General features: G+C 38.6%; 1 protein-coding gene across 3 annotated transcripts in view; it reads right to left on the reverse strand.

The window, feature by feature from the left end:
* LOC139764780 (uncharacterized) overlaps window positions 1–18,417 on the reverse strand; it is a 65,131-nt gene extending 46,714 nt beyond the window's left edge. For 2 of the 3 annotated variants that reach the window (XR_011716465.1, XM_071691661.1), the window contains exons 1-7: window positions 18,039–18,416; window positions 15,431–15,588; window positions 11,982–12,161; window positions 9,355–9,456; window positions 7,326–7,466; window positions 4,628–4,766; window positions 623–729 (exon numbers count right to left, since the gene is read on the reverse strand). Coding sequence is in view for 2 of the 3 variants with exons in the window: in XM_071691661.1 (XP_071547762.1) it covers window positions 623–729; window positions 4,628–4,766; window positions 7,326–7,466; window positions 9,355–9,456; window positions 11,982–12,161; window positions 15,431–15,588; window positions 18,039–18,159 (948 nt within the window). In the remaining variant the exon portion in view is untranslated. Of the gene's footprint in view, window positions 1–622; window positions 730–4,627; window positions 4,767–7,325; window positions 7,467–9,354; window positions 9,457–11,981; window positions 12,162–15,430; window positions 15,589–18,038 lie in introns of all 3 variants that reach the window. The other variant, XM_071691662.1, reaches the window with a different exon arrangement.
* Between the last annotated feature and the right edge of the window lie 87 nt (window positions 18,418–18,504).

Below are 18,504 nucleotides of genomic sequence, written 5' to 3' on the forward strand. Positions count from 1 at the left end.
ATTCTCACTCACAATTGTCTGGTAAAGAAAACATCAGATATGATATCCCATTTAAGAAGTTACAACCCAATAATAGTTTTCTATTACATAGTCAGTGAATAAATTATGGTAATGAAGAAAACACCAAATCTAAAGAGGAGACCAAAAGGAGATAACAGAAATCAAGACTCAAACTCAAAGGGAAGTCTGCAAGTTTCCAATCTGTTAAAAGTGATGGAGACTGTATGAGCAAACCACCAATATGAAAGGAAAGAACCTAAAGATACACAGTGGAAAACAGACAAATCACATAATACAGAGAAAAATGCTAAAATAACTGAATGCCTCATGGAAAAAAATACTCACTGATTTGAGGAAAGTATGCAAATATGAAGGCATTGTAAAAGCTACTGATGTTAAACTATTTGCTCAATCAATTACATATCAAAGTGCCTTGAAGTATCAGCAGAATCAAAAAATATGATTAAAATCTAAGATTCAAGGGGAAATTAATGAATTTGCAGAATGATAAAATGAAAAAACATATGAGACACAGCTGAACATTAACATGACACTAGAGTGATGAGAAAAGCAATGAAGGGTAAAACATTACTAAAAGTGCTAGGCATTGATCTTCACTCACCTGGTGACGGTATATAAATCTATCTTCAGGCTCATCCTCCCAATCACAGTCCCACATATCTGTTAAGCTTACACCAGGTTCTGAGGTGGGTGTTTCTACACCTGAGCCTGAACAAAGAAAATTGAATTATTACTTCTTTTTTTTTTTTTAAACTATTCGCCATTTCCCGCATTAGCGAGGTAGCGTTAAGAACAGAGGAGTGGGCCTTTTTTGGAATATCCTCACCTGGCCCCCTCTGTTCCTTCTTTTGGAAAATTAAAAAAAAAAAAAGAAAAAAAAAATTATGAATTATTAAAAGTATGAATTATTACTATACTGTGAAATACAAAATCTCTCAGTAGTAAATAACAATGGAGATACAAACAGCTGCAGTGAATCACTTGGTAATATAATGATTCCAAGCTCCATGGTTCTACATGAAAGCTTCTTGAGAATGCCTGACCTATCTGAAGCATAAGAAAGACTGTCCTTAAATGAATGTGCTACAAACCAAACAAAAAAAGGTAGTAGCTGCATCTGACATAGGTGTTCCAATTACAACGGAAAAGTGATACATTTGAATCTTGATATATTGTTACAAATATTTCTAAAAGAATAGAAATATATTTTCCTTACTATGTTGCTGCATTCAGAATCATCAATCAATCAACATGATAATGATTCATTATTCGTTATTGTCCATCCACATGTGCATCCATATTTACTCCATTTCTACATACAGTATTCATATTCCACCTTCTCTTTAGTTCCCTTTAACACATACTTTCAGTATTCATGTTTCACCTTCTCTTTAGTTCCCTTCTACAAATAACTTACTTTAAAAGAGAGGAAAAAAAAAAATTAATGGCCCATCCACTCATACACACACACACACACACACACACACACACACACACACACACATATATATATGTATTATATTATCATATAATACTTTGACGCTGTCTCCCGCGTTAGCAAGGTAGCGCAAGGAAACAGATGAAAGAATGGCCCAACCCACCCACATACACATGTATATACATAAACGCCCAATCATGCACAAAGACATAACTATACATTTCAGTGTATGAACACAGACATATACATGTATACACATGTAAATATTCATACATGCTGCCTTCATCCATTCCTGCCACTACCCCGCCACATATGAAATGACAATCCCCTCCCCCCACGTGCGTGCGAGGTAGTGCTAGGAAAAGACAACAAAGGCCACATTCGTTCTCACTCAGTCTCTAGCTGTCATGTGTAATGCACCGAAACCACAGCTCCCTTTCCACATCCAGGCCCCACAAAACTTTCCATGGTTTACCCCAGATGCTTCACATGCCCTGATTCAATCCATTGACAACAAGTTGACCCTGGTATACCACATCATTCCAATTCACTTTATTCCTTGCACACCTTTCACCCTCCCGTATATTCAGGCCCTGATCGCTCAAAATCTTTTTCACTCCACCCTTCCAACTCCAATTTGGTCTCCTGCTTCTCCTTGCTCCCTCCACCTCTGACTTATATATCCTCTTTGTCAATCTTTCCTCACTTATTCTCTCCATATGTCCAAACCATTTCAACACACCCTCTTCTGCTCTCTCAACCATTTTCTTTTTTTATTTCCACGCATCTCTTACTCTTACATTACTTACTTGATCAAACCACCTCATACCACATATTGTCCTCAAACATTTCATTTCCAACACATTCACCCTCCTCCGTACATCCCTATCTATAGCCAATGCCTCGAAACCACATAACATTGTTGGAGCTACTATACCTTCAAACATACCCATCTTTGCACTCCGAGAAGACGTTCTCTCCTTCCACACATTCTTCATTGCTCCCAGAACCTTCGCCCCCTCCCCCACCCCGTGACTCACTTCTGCTTCAATGGTTCCATCCACTGCTAAGTCCACTCCCAGATATCTAAAACACTTCACTTCCTCCAGCTTTTCTCCATTCAAAATTACCTCCTAATCAACTTGTCCCTCAACCCTACTGAACCTAATAACCTTGCTCTTATGCACATTTACTCTCAACTTTCTCCTTTCACACACTGTTTCAAAGTCGGTCAACAACCTCTGCAGTTTCTAACACGAATCAGCCACTAGAATTGTATCATCGGCGAACAACAACTGACTCACTTCCCATGCCCTCGCATCCACAACAGATTGCATCCTTGCCCCTCTCTCCAAAACTCTTGCATTTACCTCCCTAACCACCCATCCATAACCAATTAAACGACCATGTGGACATTACACACCTCTCCCGCAGACCGACGTTCATTAGGAACCAATCACTCTCCTCTCTTCCTACTCATACACATGCCTCACATCCTTGGTAAGAAAAAAATGAAAACAAGTCATATGCACCTTCCAAACAGAGTAGGAGTAAAAAGTGAAGTCTCAGACAGCTTGGTCGGTCCTATGGCCAGTGTTACTCCCTTTAGTTGCCTTCTACGACATGCAGGGAATACATGGGAAGTATCCTTTTATAATACTTAACCGCCAACTCCCAAGTCAGCGAGGTATATTTGTGAGTATACATTTGGAAGCTTAAACAAAGTGTTTCATGGTTACCGCTTTTAGCTTTGTGAATATCTGTGTAATATTTAGTGAAAGAAACAAACATTTGTCACAAAGGCATAGGGATACAGACCTAAAACTTAAAGTTTGTTATATTCTAATCAGAAACTGTTTAACCTAAGTTCTTAATTAAAATATTGAGGTTTTGTGTCCTGGACATAAATGATAATCATATCTGTGATTTACTAAAGATCTGTCAAATGAAAAAAGGTCTACAGAACAGCAACAATATTGCTTTGATTCAATTTCCTTCTAAAATGACAGAAGTAAGAATCCTACATAGTACATATAAGCTTGCAATATCTGCTGTTCAAGATAAATGGGTGATTTGTGCTGTCCACCAGTTTTATAACCATGCCGTACCAGCAGGAATATTTTTACTACCGATTCTTCAAAATATGAATGTTAAGTCCTCAATTTTTTAAACAAATAATTAATTTCCGTAGTTCCTAGGCTGATGGTTGATGATGTCTTCCTGGGAAGCAGTGTATTCCTGTTTTGAATTTTGTTGTGGACAAGTAACAAACCACTGCTGACTATCTTTTATGCTGAACAAACTTCAATCTAAGGATACATACTCAAGCCATATACCCATATCAGTGCATGGGGCTAGTGATCCTAGCTCTTCTGTGATTTGTTTTTAGTGGTTATGCTGTGAATTATGTACAACAATGTATATAACAACATGAAAGTCATTTCATAACTTCTAGGAGTAGTTTCACACACTAGAAAGTTGTGTGGACAAAAGTCATTACTGTGTTAGGCTATTTCAGCTTCCCATTGCATTCATTTGCCCTGACTGAACAGGATGGATGAGCATGTAACCTCCCAGTTACTGTAATCTAAACACAGATATGATTTTTTTAACAAAATAGGTATTCTCTGTGATTCACAAACTTATATATGTGAGAGCATTACAACTACAACATCAATCACTTAACACATCTACAAGTTGAATGAATTTCAAATTACCTTTTTCAGCAGCCTAACTAGTGAACTACATTTTAACACTCATACATTTTAATTTGCCTTAATCTATGTATGTAAGATGGGCTGACTATGCCTTTACATTCTTTTTTCACCCTCTTTATAATTCTCTTTTTACCTACAGCTTGGATTTATGTCCTCAGATACAGTTGCCTAATGTAGATTAACATTCACATTAACATTCTTTTCCTTTCAACTTTGTTATTTCAGCTTGGAAACCTGGAACCTTGAATGGTTTATAGAATGAGATTTGAATCCTCTGCATACAGCAGTATTTACACACATTCAGCATTTACAGCACTATTTATGAAAGGCCTCTACCACACTTTAAAATCCAAAACTCTCACCATATCATCAATGCATATAAAGAAAAAAAAATGGTAAAGCACTACAATATGTACTATATCAATGGCACGTTATTGGTACAAAAACTGACCTTTGGGTTTGGTCACTGCCATCTCTGCATGGCCCTTCCCCTGTGGTCCCTTCATACGAACAAACTCTATCCGCTGGTTACTGTTCCCAGCAAATAATCCCATCATCATCCTCTGGGCCACCTTACTGCTCAAGCTTGCCTAAATATCATAAGAGAGCATCAAAACATTTCATCATCATATAATGCATTGCACATGACAGCTAGAGAATGTGTGAAAAAAATGTGGCCTTTTTTGTCTGTTTTCCTGGTGCTACCTAGCTGAAGCAGGAGGGTAGCGATGCTGTTTCCTGTGAAGCGGGATTGAGCCAGGAATGGATGATGGAAAGCAAGAATGAATATGTACATGTGTGTATATGTATATGTCTGTGTATGCATATGTGTATATTTTTTTTTCACTTTTTCTATACTTAATCACCGTTTCCCGCATCAAGCAAGGTAGCACCAGGAAACAGACAAAGAATGGCCCATCCACTCATATACACACACACACACGCACATATTTATTTATTTATTTATTTTGCTTTGTTGCTGTCTCCCGCGTTAGCGAGGTAGCGCAGGGAAACAGACGAAAGAAATGGCCCAACCCACCCACATACACATGTATATACATACATGTCCACACACGCAAATATGCATACCTATACATCTCAATGTACACATATATATACACACACAGACATATACATATATACACATGTACATTATTCACACTGTCTGCCTTTATTTATTCCCATCGCCACCTCGCCACACATGGAATAACAACCCCCTCCCCCCTCGTGTGTAAGGTAGCGCTAGGAAAAGACAACAAAGGCCACATTCGTTCACAGTCTCTAGCTGTCATGTAATAATGCAGTGAAACCACAGCTCCCTTTCCACATCCAGGCCCCACAGAACTTTCCATGCTTTACCCCAGACGCTTCACATGCCCTGGTTCAATCCATTGACAACACGTCAATCCCGGTATACCACATCATTCCAATTCACTCTATTCCTTACACGCCTTTCACCCTCCTGCATGTTCAGGCCCCAATCACTCAAAATCTTTTTCACTCCATCTTTCCACCTCCAATTTGGTCTCCCACTTCTCCTTGTTCCCTTCACCTCTGACACATATATCCTCTTGGTCAATCTTTCCTCACTCATTCTCTCCATATGACCAAACCATTTCAATACACCCTCTTCTACTCTCTCAACCACACACTTTTTATTTCCACACATCTCTCTTACCCTTACATTACTTACTTGATCAAACCACCTCACCACATATTGTCCTCAAACATCTCATTTCCAGCACATCCACCCTCCTGCGCACAACTCTATCCATAGCCCACACCTCACAACCATACAACATTGTTGGAACCACTATTCCTTCAAACATACCCATTTTTGCTTTCGGAGATAATGTTCTCGACTTCCACACATTCTTCAAGGCTCCCAGAATTTTCGCCCCCTCCCCCACCCTATGATTCACTTCTGCTTCCATGGTTCCATCCGCTGCCAGATCCACTCCCAGATATCTAAAGCACTTTACTTCCTCCAGTTTTTCTCCATTCAAACTTACCTCCCAACTGACTTGACCCTCAACCCTACTGTACCTAATAACCTTGCTCTTATTCACAATTACTCTTAACTTTCTTCTTTCACACACTTTACCAAACTCAGTCACCAGCTTCTGCAGTTTCTCACATGAATCAGCCACCAGCGCTGTGTCATTAGCGAACAACAACTGACTCACTTCCCAAGCTCTCTCATCCACAACAGACTGCATACTTGCCCCTCTTTCCAAAACTCTTGCATTCACCTCCCTAACAACCCCATCCATAAACAAATTAACCATGGAGACATCACACACCCCTGCCGCAAACCTACATTCACTGAGAACCAATCACTTTCCTCTCTTCCTACACGTACACATGCCTTACATCCTCGATAAAAACTTTTCACTGCTTATATATATATATATATATATATATATATATATATATATATATATATATATATACATAAACACCCATACATGCACATATATATACATGTACATATACACACACAAACATATACATATATACACTTGTACATATTCATACTTGCTTGCCTTCATCCATTCCCGTCACCACCCCACCACACAGGAAATGGCATCACTATCCACCCCCCCACAACTCATTTCCACTCCTGTTATCCTAACAAATTTCATATACAATACACTACATGCATATCAGTTGACATCACAAATGGATATATGACTGCCACTGCTACAAGCATTTGTAAATATTACCACAGTTCAGGCAGATATACTCCATCATAATTTCTTAGCTTTCACTCTACTTCACAGCTGTGGGTTAAGCTGTTAGTAACAGCTTCCTGTTCTTGTAAAATACACAGATACAAGTATCGTGTATCCATCAATTAAGTACATGTCAGCCAATTAGCAATTTCCCTGATTAAACATTGCAACACAGTTCCACAGGCCATACAGTTTCCTCTACTCCACCTATTGCAATGTACCATCTACTCAATAATTATGAAAATTGTATTAGAACAGGTAAGTACCAGTAAGAAAATTATCTTTTCATGCTTTACATGTAGCCCGCCCTGATCAGATGATCAAATGTAGAACACAAGATAATGAAAATTTGGAAGGTAACAGCATCTTCTTTCTCTTGTCTTCAAAATCATTTTATTCTCTACCTTTACTCACCCGGGCATCATAGACACGCTTCAGTGCATCATATCTAATGGAACCTAAGAAGATGACTGCTTGACGAGTGCCAGCATGATCAGAAGCTACAAGCTCTACACACACCATCTCTCCATCACGGACTAGCATATCTGCAAAAACCTAATCAAGGAAACATAATCACATTAGAAATCTTACCTATTCCTAAACAAGGCTGTTTTTGTGTATGAAATTTCAAGCTCAATAAAACACCTGAATAAAATGTACTAGCATATTAAAAACCAATTCAAATAAGGACAGTTTTAGGAGAGATATCATCTTTAAAGTAAATGCATCATGATCTAGCTATTGTAAATCCCACTAAAAATTCATCTTGTAACTGGTATCCATACTTTCATCTGGCATATTTCAATCGGCTCTCAATCACTGCTGTAAGATTTTTCTGCCTGAACCAAAATCAATTAAGTTGATATATGAAACATCAGCAAACCCTAGATAACAGCAGCAAATCACATATGAATGATTCACTGATATAATCTGAAGTTGCACCAGTTTCAGTCTAATGCTGACTGACTCATATAGTGAAACCCATATGTATATCAGCAAGAAAAGGTAAAAAACTAAGAGCAGCAAAGATGGATAATGTCCATAGTAATGTTGGAATTATGATGATGGATAGAACAAAGAATGAAGATGTGAGAGGAGTCTGTGGTCATGAGAAAGGTGATCGGCTTAAAGTCTTTCAGGATGGTAAGTCATATAAAATGCCTGGCATAACAGGCAGGTCATGATGGTATATTAATGTACTGTAGAGCATTCAAGGAAGACACCAGATATTGTCCTTAAACATTTAATTTCCAACACATTCACTCTATTCTTTACATTTTTGTCTAAGGCCCATGCCTTGCATCCATATGACAAGAATGAAAGTACTATACCATCAAGCATACCCATCTTGGCATGGTAATTTCTCTTTTTGCACATTCCTCAATGCACCAAAGACCTTTACCCCCTCATCCACTCTACAGTTCACCTCAACTCCTATGGTTCTATTCATTGTCATATCCACAACCAGAGATATACACCACTCCACTTCCTCCATGTTTTCTCCATTCAAACTCATACTCCAAATAACCTTTCTTTTTCACGAATAAGCCTAATAACATTGCTTTTATTCACATTTACTTTCAACTTTCTCCTTTCACTCCCTCACAAACATAGACACCAACTTTTGCAGTTTCTTACATGAATGTGACACCATGTCATCAGCAAACAACAACTGACTCACCTCTCAAGCCCCTAACCCATAAAAGACTACATATCTGCTTTCTCTCCCTTACCACCCAACCCATAAACAGATTAGCTAAATCTTGTCTTAGTTATGTAGGTAAGTAAGTAATCAACCTCCCTCTTCCCTATGATCCCTCCACTTCTGACTCATAGATCCTCTACTTATGTCTACACTATTTCAGCAGACCCTGGTCAGCCTGCTCTGTAAGACTGACACTTACCACTATAGCTTTCTCTAACCTCAAATACTGTCATTTCTTTTTAGATACACTGGGGAGGGTAAGAAAATTAAGAAAAATCAACACAGGCTTTGTAGTTATATATGAATATGAGCAAAAGTAAACTCTTGAATTACAGAGTAATAATTCTGTTGAGTATGCCAAGAAATGTGCACCTCATTTCCAACACATCCAACTTATAATACACTTTCTACATATCTATAAATATTCCTCTAATATTCGAGTTTACTTTTGCTCATATTCATGTGATATAATTTCAAACCCTGTGTTGATTTTTCATAATTTCCTTAACCTCCTCAGTGTATCTTAAAATTACCAATGGAGAGCATATCCCAGGCTAAAAAGATTTTATTATGGCTGGATTACATATATTTAAGAATCAATCATATAAGATTCTTAACAAAGGTATGCCTAATACAAACATATTTTGTATCTTAAGTCTCATCTACTGAATGAATGATTTTTGAAAACCTTCATATCGAATCACATAAACACTGCTTGACATGAAGTTTAACCATTACCTCATCAAAATTATCTACATGAAAGCAAACATTGGGGTATGTTATCTCTTCCACTTCTCCTTTTGTGTCCATTCGACGACGGCTTGGGCTCGCATAAACTTTCTGTAAGAATAAAAAAGGGCAAATAGGTTTTTCATATACTAAAATTCCTGTAAACTTTGTAAGAGAAGAGAATTTATTGAATGAAAATTATCAATAAGGCCTTTTTAACATCTAACAATAAAATCCTTTGTGAATATAATAATGAACAACACTGGTTATCCTTTTCTGTAAGTTACATGAAACAAAGAGCATATTCATATATTTCAGACATACTCTTGAAACAAACTGGGTCTTCTTTAACTGGACAAATATTCATAGGCTAACAAATAATAACAATGACAAAGTCTGCATTCCATAAAGGAAATAAAATGTTGCAAAATTAAAACTGTAATTAGGCTAAATTTTTGTTTGCTGAAGAGAGATGACTTACACTAAACTTTCGTAACTCTTAACTAAAGTGATTATGATTTGATAAGACGGTAAACTACTTAGCCTGTTGTCCTGAGAAGCCCTATCATATCAGTGAAAGGTTCACCTTTTCTCCCACTGACATTTTTTCTTTCTATATGAAAAAGTTTAAAACAAGAGGGAGAGTACCTACCTACCTACCTACAAGTACTGTATTTTAAATGAGATTTAGCCAACAGGCTTGATAAAATATAATTCCCTCCAGAAGGAGGCAACAAAAATGGTACATGGTACCAGAATTAAGTGAGCTGAGTCACAGAGAAAGGCTAAAGGCTTTAAATTTGCCCATCTTGGAAGAGAAAAGAGTAAGGGTGACCTGATCACAAGCTTCAAATATTTAAAACAGATCAACGATGTTGACAGTCACCAGTTCTTCAGGGATGAAGATAGCAAGCAACCAGACGACATAGCATGAACTTAAAAACTTGCTAAAGAAGATGCAAAGAAATACTTTTGTACATAAGTGGCAGGAACTGTTTCCCTTTTCTCTCTGCAGTATCTAGTATTTCTTTTCATGCTGTAATTCTCTTTCTTATGTGAACTCTTGTCTGCTAGCCTTGGGCACCATGAGGAGTGTTAGTAAGTTTCATGCCATGTGCAGACACATGACCTTTCTGATGTTGAGAATATGCCTATTGGTTCTGAGGTTCCTCCTCCAGGAGAAATGGCATCTAGTTTCCTTTGATGCACCACAAAGAATGTTTTGCCTTGAGATTACTTATCTGAAGGAATTTTTTCATGCACTCCTCTTTTGTCTGGGCATGCTCTCATGAATATGGGGCAGACCATAGAGGACAGAGGTAAGAGTTTTAATAGCTGATTTTTTTCCCCCTAATTTTTGTCATCCTGCTCAGCCTTCTACTCCTTTTTTTAAGGAAAAAAAAACTTTTATCTTCTGTAACCATCTTGGGTTGGCACCCAAAATCTGCAAAATGTGAGCTTCTAGTGGTTGAGGTAGGTCAGTAATTTTGGCCCAAAAGCCTTTGCTAAGTGACTTAGACATGGTCAAGAAAACCAGCAATCACTGTAAATACCAATGAGAAGTTCACAAGAGGTAAGAGGAGACTGCCTCCTACTGCCCTGGTATAGTTCACATGAGTTGGTATAAACAGCTGCCTCCTATCTTGATATAGCTTACAAGGAGTAAGAGTAGACTGCTGCTTCCTATATTTCCAGTGAAATGTATCTCATGTTTGCAGGACACAGCCTCTGAGGGAATTTTTTTTCTTAACTTGAAAATCCAAATTTTCAGATGAAATCAAGACAACAGATAAAAAGGAATAAATCACCATAAAACCATGTGCTGCACCATAAGCAGTACAAAAATAAGTTGTGTTAGCCACAGAAGGCCATATAGGGTGGGGGAGGGGGTGAAAGTTCTGGGAGCATTGAAGAATGTGTGGAAGTCAAGAACATTATCTTGGAAAACAAAAATGGGTATGTTTGAAGGAATAGTGGTTCCAACAATAATATATGGTTGCGAGGCGTGGGCTATAGCTAGAGTTGTGCGGAGGAGGGTGGATGTGCTGGAAAAGAGATGTTTGAGGACAATATGTAGTGTGAGTTGGTTTGATCGAGTAAGTAATGAAAGGGTAAGAGAGATGTGTGGTAATAAAAGGCATGTGGTTGAGAGAGCAGAAGAGGGTGTATTGAAATGGTTTGGTCACATGGAGAGAATGAGTGAAGAAAGATTGACAAAGAGGATATATGCGTCAGAGGTAGAGGGAACGAGGAGAAGTGGGAGACTTAATTGGAGGTGGAAAGAGGTGGAGAAACAAGAAACAGGAGACTAAACTGGAGGTGGAAGGATGGAGTGAAAAAGATTTTGAGCAATCGGGGCCTGAACATGCAGGAGGGTGAAAGGGGTGCAAGGAACAGAGTGAACTGGAATGATGTGGTATACCGGGGTCAATGTGCTGTCAATGGATTCAACCAGGGCATTAGAAGTGTCTGGGGTAAGCCAGGGATTCCTTTAAACAGTAATACAAATAAGAAGGAAGGCTTGTAAGATATGTATGTTACAGATTAAAAGGGAATATGTGAGAAGAAGATTCTAATACATGATTAAGTATGGTACTCAGCAACAATCAAATTAATATAAGAATATTCATTCAGACCTGAGAATGACGTCGAAGCACCTGAAGGTCTTTTGGGCTTGTGCGAGTACAAACAGCCAATGTGAGGGTGTAATCAAACTGGTGAATGATGAGATTAAGGTAGACAGTTTCTTCCCAGTCAACATCAGGGTCCCCAATGGGCAACTTGCGACTGTCTCTCCTATACACTTCCACCTCTGTCTGTGGACAAGAAAATTATTTCATACATAACCAACAAGAGACAAAGAATTGAGCTCATACACAACCATCATATGTGGACAGGACAGGGAACCATTTAAAAATTGTGCCTACGAAAAAGCTATCCACCTTGTACAGACCTTCACTAATATTCATGTTACATTTCTTTGTGTATTTAATAAGAAGATTCATTGATATTTCTCTTGGTCATGGAGTTACAATCAATAACTGAAATGGCATTACCGTAATCAATACAATGGTCATAATTCTTAATATGACTGAACAAAGCATTTGATTCTTGTCCTGTTATTATACCATCTTTAAGTTGTGTAAGTTTAACATAGAGATCCTTACAAGTCTGCCCAATATAAAAAAATGTTTCAGCTTTTACAAGGTATTCTGTAAACACAACCCACAGAATCTTTTGGCAAGTTTTTTATTATGATTTTTCTTTACAGTACTGTCATTGCTGAAGGCTACATTTACATTAAAGGATTTAAGCAACCAAGGGACTCACATAAAATTACCACAAAATGGGAGAACTAAAGGAATTTTGATATCAAGGGGAGATTTGGGGTTACTTCTATTAAATGATTTGTTGCTAACTTAAGAGATTTATGACTGAAAGATTTAACATACTTTAATCTGGATCCAATAAAATACATCTTTCACTCATTATCAATAAATTGTGGGCTACATATACATAATGCCCTGGGGAACATCAACCAAAATGATGAATGTTTAAATTTGTCAATACTGAGCTGACTAAAAATGAGTATAAGAACAAACACTGGTAGGTTTTCTGTATATGCTAAAATTAGACATGTTTCCACTTCCACGGTAAATCTGATAAAAGGTACTAAATTGTCAAGTAAAGGGAGAAATGTTAGTAAATTTTTGTTTGTTGGCCAAACAAAGAGATCATCTAAATATTTAAACCAGATTGCCTTAGAGGATAACATATCCCTTAGTAATTTTGTTTTAAAGAATTCCAAGTAAAGATTACTTTATACTGGTAAAACAGGGTAATCCATCACCATATCAAATTTCTGAGCATAATATTCTCCATTAAACTGAAATACACAGTCTTTTATGCACAATTCTATCAATTCAAAAAATGCAAAATTAGAAACATTCCAAAAGAAGGAACAGAGAACGGGCTAAATGAGCATTTTTTCCTCTTAGGCTCAATCATTTGCTCTTATTGCTGACTCACTATCGCGGGAATATTGAATATGTATAAATCCTCCCCTTCCGTTTTTTGCTTTTCCAAAAAAAAGAAACAGAAAAGGGTGCCAAAAGAGGATACTCCCTCTTAGGTTCAGTCCTCGCCAGGAAACATACAAGGAATGGCTCAACCAATCCACATACATGTGTATATACATAAACACCCACACACACACACATATACATATATATACATTTCAACGTATACACACATATACATACACAGACATATACATATATACACATGCACATATCAATACTTGCTGCCTTCATCCATTCCCGTTGCCACCCTGCCACACACGAAATAGCATACCTTCCCTTCAGCAAGGCAGTGCCAGGAACAGACAAAAAATGCCACATTCGTTCACATTCAGTCTCTAGTTGTCATGTATAATACATCGAAACCAAAGCTCCCTTTCCACATCCAGGCCCCAAAGACCTTTCCATGGTTTACCCAAGAGGCTTCACATGCCCTGGTTCAATCCAATGACATCACGTTGAACCCAGTATACCACATCATCCCAATTCACTCTTATTCCTTGCACGCCTTTCACCCTCCTGTACGTTCATGTCCCAATCACTCAAAATCTTTTTCACTCCATCCTTCCACCTCCAATTTGGTCTCCCACTTCTCCTTGTCCCCCCCACCTCTGACACATATATCCTCTTTGTCAATCTTTCCTCGCTAATTCTCTCCATGTATCCAAACCATTTCAACACACCCTCTTCTGCTTTCTCAACCACACTCTTTTTACTGCCATGCATCTCTCTTACCCTAACATTACTTACTTAATCAAACCATCTCACACCACCTATTGTCCTCAAACATTTCATTTCCGACATATCCATCCTCCTCTGTTCAACCCTATCTATAGCCCAGGCCTTGCAAGCATAAAACATTGTTGGAACCACTATTTCTTCAAACATATCCATTTTTGCTCTCCGAGATAATGTTCTCTCCTTCCACACATTCTTCATTGCTCCTAGAACCTTCACCCCCTCCCCCACCCTGTGACTCACTTCCACTTCCATGTTTCCATCTCTTACTAATTCCACTCCCAGGTACCTAAAACACTTCACTTCCTCCAGTTTTTCTCCCTTCAAACTTAACTCCCAATTAACTTGTCCCTCAACCCTACTGAACCTAATAACCTTGCTCTTATTCACATTTACTCTCAGCTTTCTTCTTTCACACACTTTACCAAACTCAGTCACCCACTTCAGCAGTTTCTCACCTGAATCAGCCACCAGCACTGTATCCTCAGCAAACAACAACTAACTGACTTCCCAAGCCCTCTCATCCACAACAGACTACATATTCACCCCTCTCCCCAAAACTCTTCCATTTACCTCCCTAACCACCCCATCCATAAACAAAATTAAACAACAATGGGGACATGGCACACCCCTGCTGCAGACTGACATTTATTAGGATCCAATCACTCTCCTCTCTTCCTACTTGTCACATGCTTTACATCCTTGGTAAAAACTTTTCACTGCTTCTAGCAACTTACCTCCCACACCTGGTGCTACCTCGCTGAAGCAGGGGTAGTGATGCTGTTTCCCATGGGGCGGGGTGGCACCGGGAATGGAAGAAGGCAAGCAAGTATGAATACGTACACTCAGTCTCTAGCTGTCATGTGTAATGCACCAAAACTACAGCTCCCTATCCACATTCAGGCACCACAGGCCTTTCATTGGTTTACCCGGTGTTTCACATGCCATGGTTCAGTCCATTGACTTCATGTCGACCCAGCATACCACATCGTTCCAATTCACTCTATTTCTTGCACGCCTCTCACCTTCCTGTATGTTCAGGCCCCGATCGCTCAAAATCTTTTTCACTCCATCCTTCCACCTCCAATTTAGTCTCCCGTTTCTTGTTTCTCCACCTCTGACCCATACATCCTCTTTGTCAACCTTTCCTCACTCTTTCTCTCCATACGTCCAAACCATTCAACACCCTCTTCTGCTCTCTCAACCACACTTTTTATTTCCACACATCTCTCTTACCTTTTCATTACTTACACTGAGATAATACAAACCTGATACTTTGGAATGTAGCGTGACCCTTTAAGCTGCTTCTTTCTGATAAAAAACAATAGATCATCAGCGTCTGTGGAGCGATCAGTTTGAAAGAGGAAGTGTCTGACGAAAAGGTCAGTCCAGTATGTAGTTCCCTGCACCATAACAAACCCTGTATCTGAAAACCAATACCTCTAATCAGCATGCAAGGTAGTTATTTCATATATAATACCTGTTTTAGGCATCTACCTAAAAATAAAGCAACACCACTCTCCAAATCTCAAAATAACGAGAAATACTTTCCCATACATAGAATGTCTGAATAATGAAATGAAGGTAAAACTTAGTCATGCTGTATACAGGGGATGACATGCTGTCAATGGGCTGAACTACAGCATGTAAAATCAAAAAGAGATCTGTAGGGCCTGGTTGTAGACACAGAACTCTGATTTCAGTTTTAGAGTGGATGTAAGTGAATGAGACCATTTCTTCAAGTGCTCTAGGCACTACCTCACTAACATGGGAAACAGCAAATGGGCATGAAAGACGAAAGAAAAAAAAAAAAATATTAATTTATTATTTTGAATCACTGCTTCCTGCATCAGCGAGGTAGCGCCAGGAAACAGACGAAGAATGGCCCATCCACTCATACACACATATATATACATAAACGCCCATAGAGAAACATATACATAACAACATATACATACACATATATATACATATGTACATATTCATACTTGCTTGCCTTCATCCATTCCTGTCACTACCCCCCCACACAGAAAACTGTTCCCTGGCACATTCTCACACAAAAATCATTTGACATCCTCCACAACAGTGACAAAAAGCAGTTGGCTGATTTCAAACTGGCCACCATGCCAAAGTCACTTACAATGGCTTCAGCTATAAAATGCTTAAACTCAACAATGGAGTAGTTCTTTCTTCATCTCTCTTCAAGCTCTTTCCATACAACCACACATTACAACAGGCAAAACTCAACATACAGGTTTTTTTTCCAAGCAAATGACCTTACAATCACATCACAACACTCTGACATCACAGCAGCACTTCATTACACAGTTGTAAGAATGGCTTATCCAGAAAAGACTGTCTGCATCTCAACAGAAGTATCAAATCACTCTTTTAACCTGAGACATGTAAATCCAACTCACACTCTCCACTCACCACGTTTAGACAATCTCTCCAACTCAGCAATACTCCAACCATTCTAGGCATTATGTTGGACAAATATGACATTCACAACCCATACCATTAACAGCACAAAAACAACACAAAATTACATACCCTCAGAACAATAACTGGCTCTAGAATTTGAAATAAAAATATCATTCCACTACAATTTAAAATTATACTTCAGCAGCCTGATCTCCCATCCTTTCTAAAGCAAAGGTAAGAGAGATGCAAACAAAAACACAATAATGCACTAGAAACAATCTTGACTGCCTAACAGCTACAAACACTCAACATCTTTGCCTTGGAAACAACAAGCACTAAACAACAAACCTTTTAAGTCAGTCTGAAACCAAACTCACCAGACAAACGAGTCACACTCTCCCATTTATGCTTGGGATATCACTACAAACTCCATTTGGATATACTTCAAGACCCTTAATGCCCATGATGCATCTATCATAAAGAAGACACTGAGCACTTACTACTTGCTTGCACTTCACACTCTAAACATATATGCAAACATAATACTTTATGACCTGTGGTCCCAACCAGTGAACTTGACCATCTTCCTGAGTGCTGCGGGAACCTCGTACAGATGGAATAGACTCCTCGGGATTCTGACTGGTATGCAGCCTCCAAAATGAGGGAATTTAGCGAATACTGGATTGCATATGTCCAGCGTATCATTCTAAATTTCATGTTTCATCTTGTGTCTAGTGTTATTATACATAATATTTATCATCCATTATCACTTAACCTCACATCTACCCCATCCCTCAAAAATTTTCATCTAACTCTGAAAGATACGAGAGATGAATGCACACAAAAAGGCATACATTCTTAAATCAATATCTACTGAGAAAACAAGGAATCCATCCATAGGAACAGAATGAAGATCCCAAATCTGTAAAGTGCATCTTTATTTCAAGTGAATTACCAACTACACTGGAACAATCATTCTTAAAAACATGTACATGAAATATTCGTTCCCTGTAATCCACCCAACATGAAATACTAATTTCTTGAGACCTCTACAACAGGAAACTATTTCTCTGGAGCTTAAACAAAATGAACAAATATTTACCTGAGAACAGCACAATGCAAATGCTACCATCTGCAAAGAAGATACTATTTCCCTAAGAACTGAGCGATATGAAATACTATTCCCTGAGAGCTGTATAATATAATATACTATTTCTCTGAGCCTTCACAACATGGAATACTATTTCCCTGAGACCTGTACAATAAGAAATATTATTTCCCTGAGACATGTATATGAAATACTGCTTTCCTGAGACTTTCAGTCTCATTTCAACACCCTCATTATAAATTTCAATTCATAATTACACGTGAGTACATGAGTGGAGAGGGGTCATGAATACCGGGTCACCCACCAGGCTGGGACATGTTTCAAACTCAACTGCTCTCATTCACCTGTATCCTTAGACATGAGGCACTGCCGCATTTCTTTAGCTCTCTGGAAGTTGATTTCCTCAATGAGTTGTTCGAGGGCCGTCACATTCCGTAGTATATCCTTAGCGCCTAGGCCGGCCATGGTGAGGGAGGTGTAGGGGGTTTAATTGACAAGTTGAGTATGACTCATCCTTGCCAACAGCTGCCCTAACGTGTAGCAGACGACGACGCTCACCCACACACTCCCCCGCAACATGACCTCTCTTCTCTCTCCCATTAACTCCCACGTTGCCCTATATATCACTGTATAACCGTAGCTGTAGGTAGCATACACCAGGGTAGGAGTTGTCTGTGACAGACAGGGCGCGTGATGATGACACCATACATTATATCATGTGATGGCAGACTCCTATGACAGGTCGGGCGTACGATTATTCTCCATAAACTATCTTTCTTGTATCAAACGAATGAAATAAATGTTTCTCAT

The sequence above is a fragment of the Panulirus ornatus genome, chromosome 51 (genome assembly GCF_036320965.1).
Source record: "Panulirus ornatus isolate Po-2019 chromosome 51, ASM3632096v1, whole genome shotgun sequence".
In the NCBI taxonomy this organism is placed as follows: domain Eukaryota; kingdom Metazoa; phylum Arthropoda; class Malacostraca; order Decapoda; family Palinuridae; genus Panulirus; species Panulirus ornatus.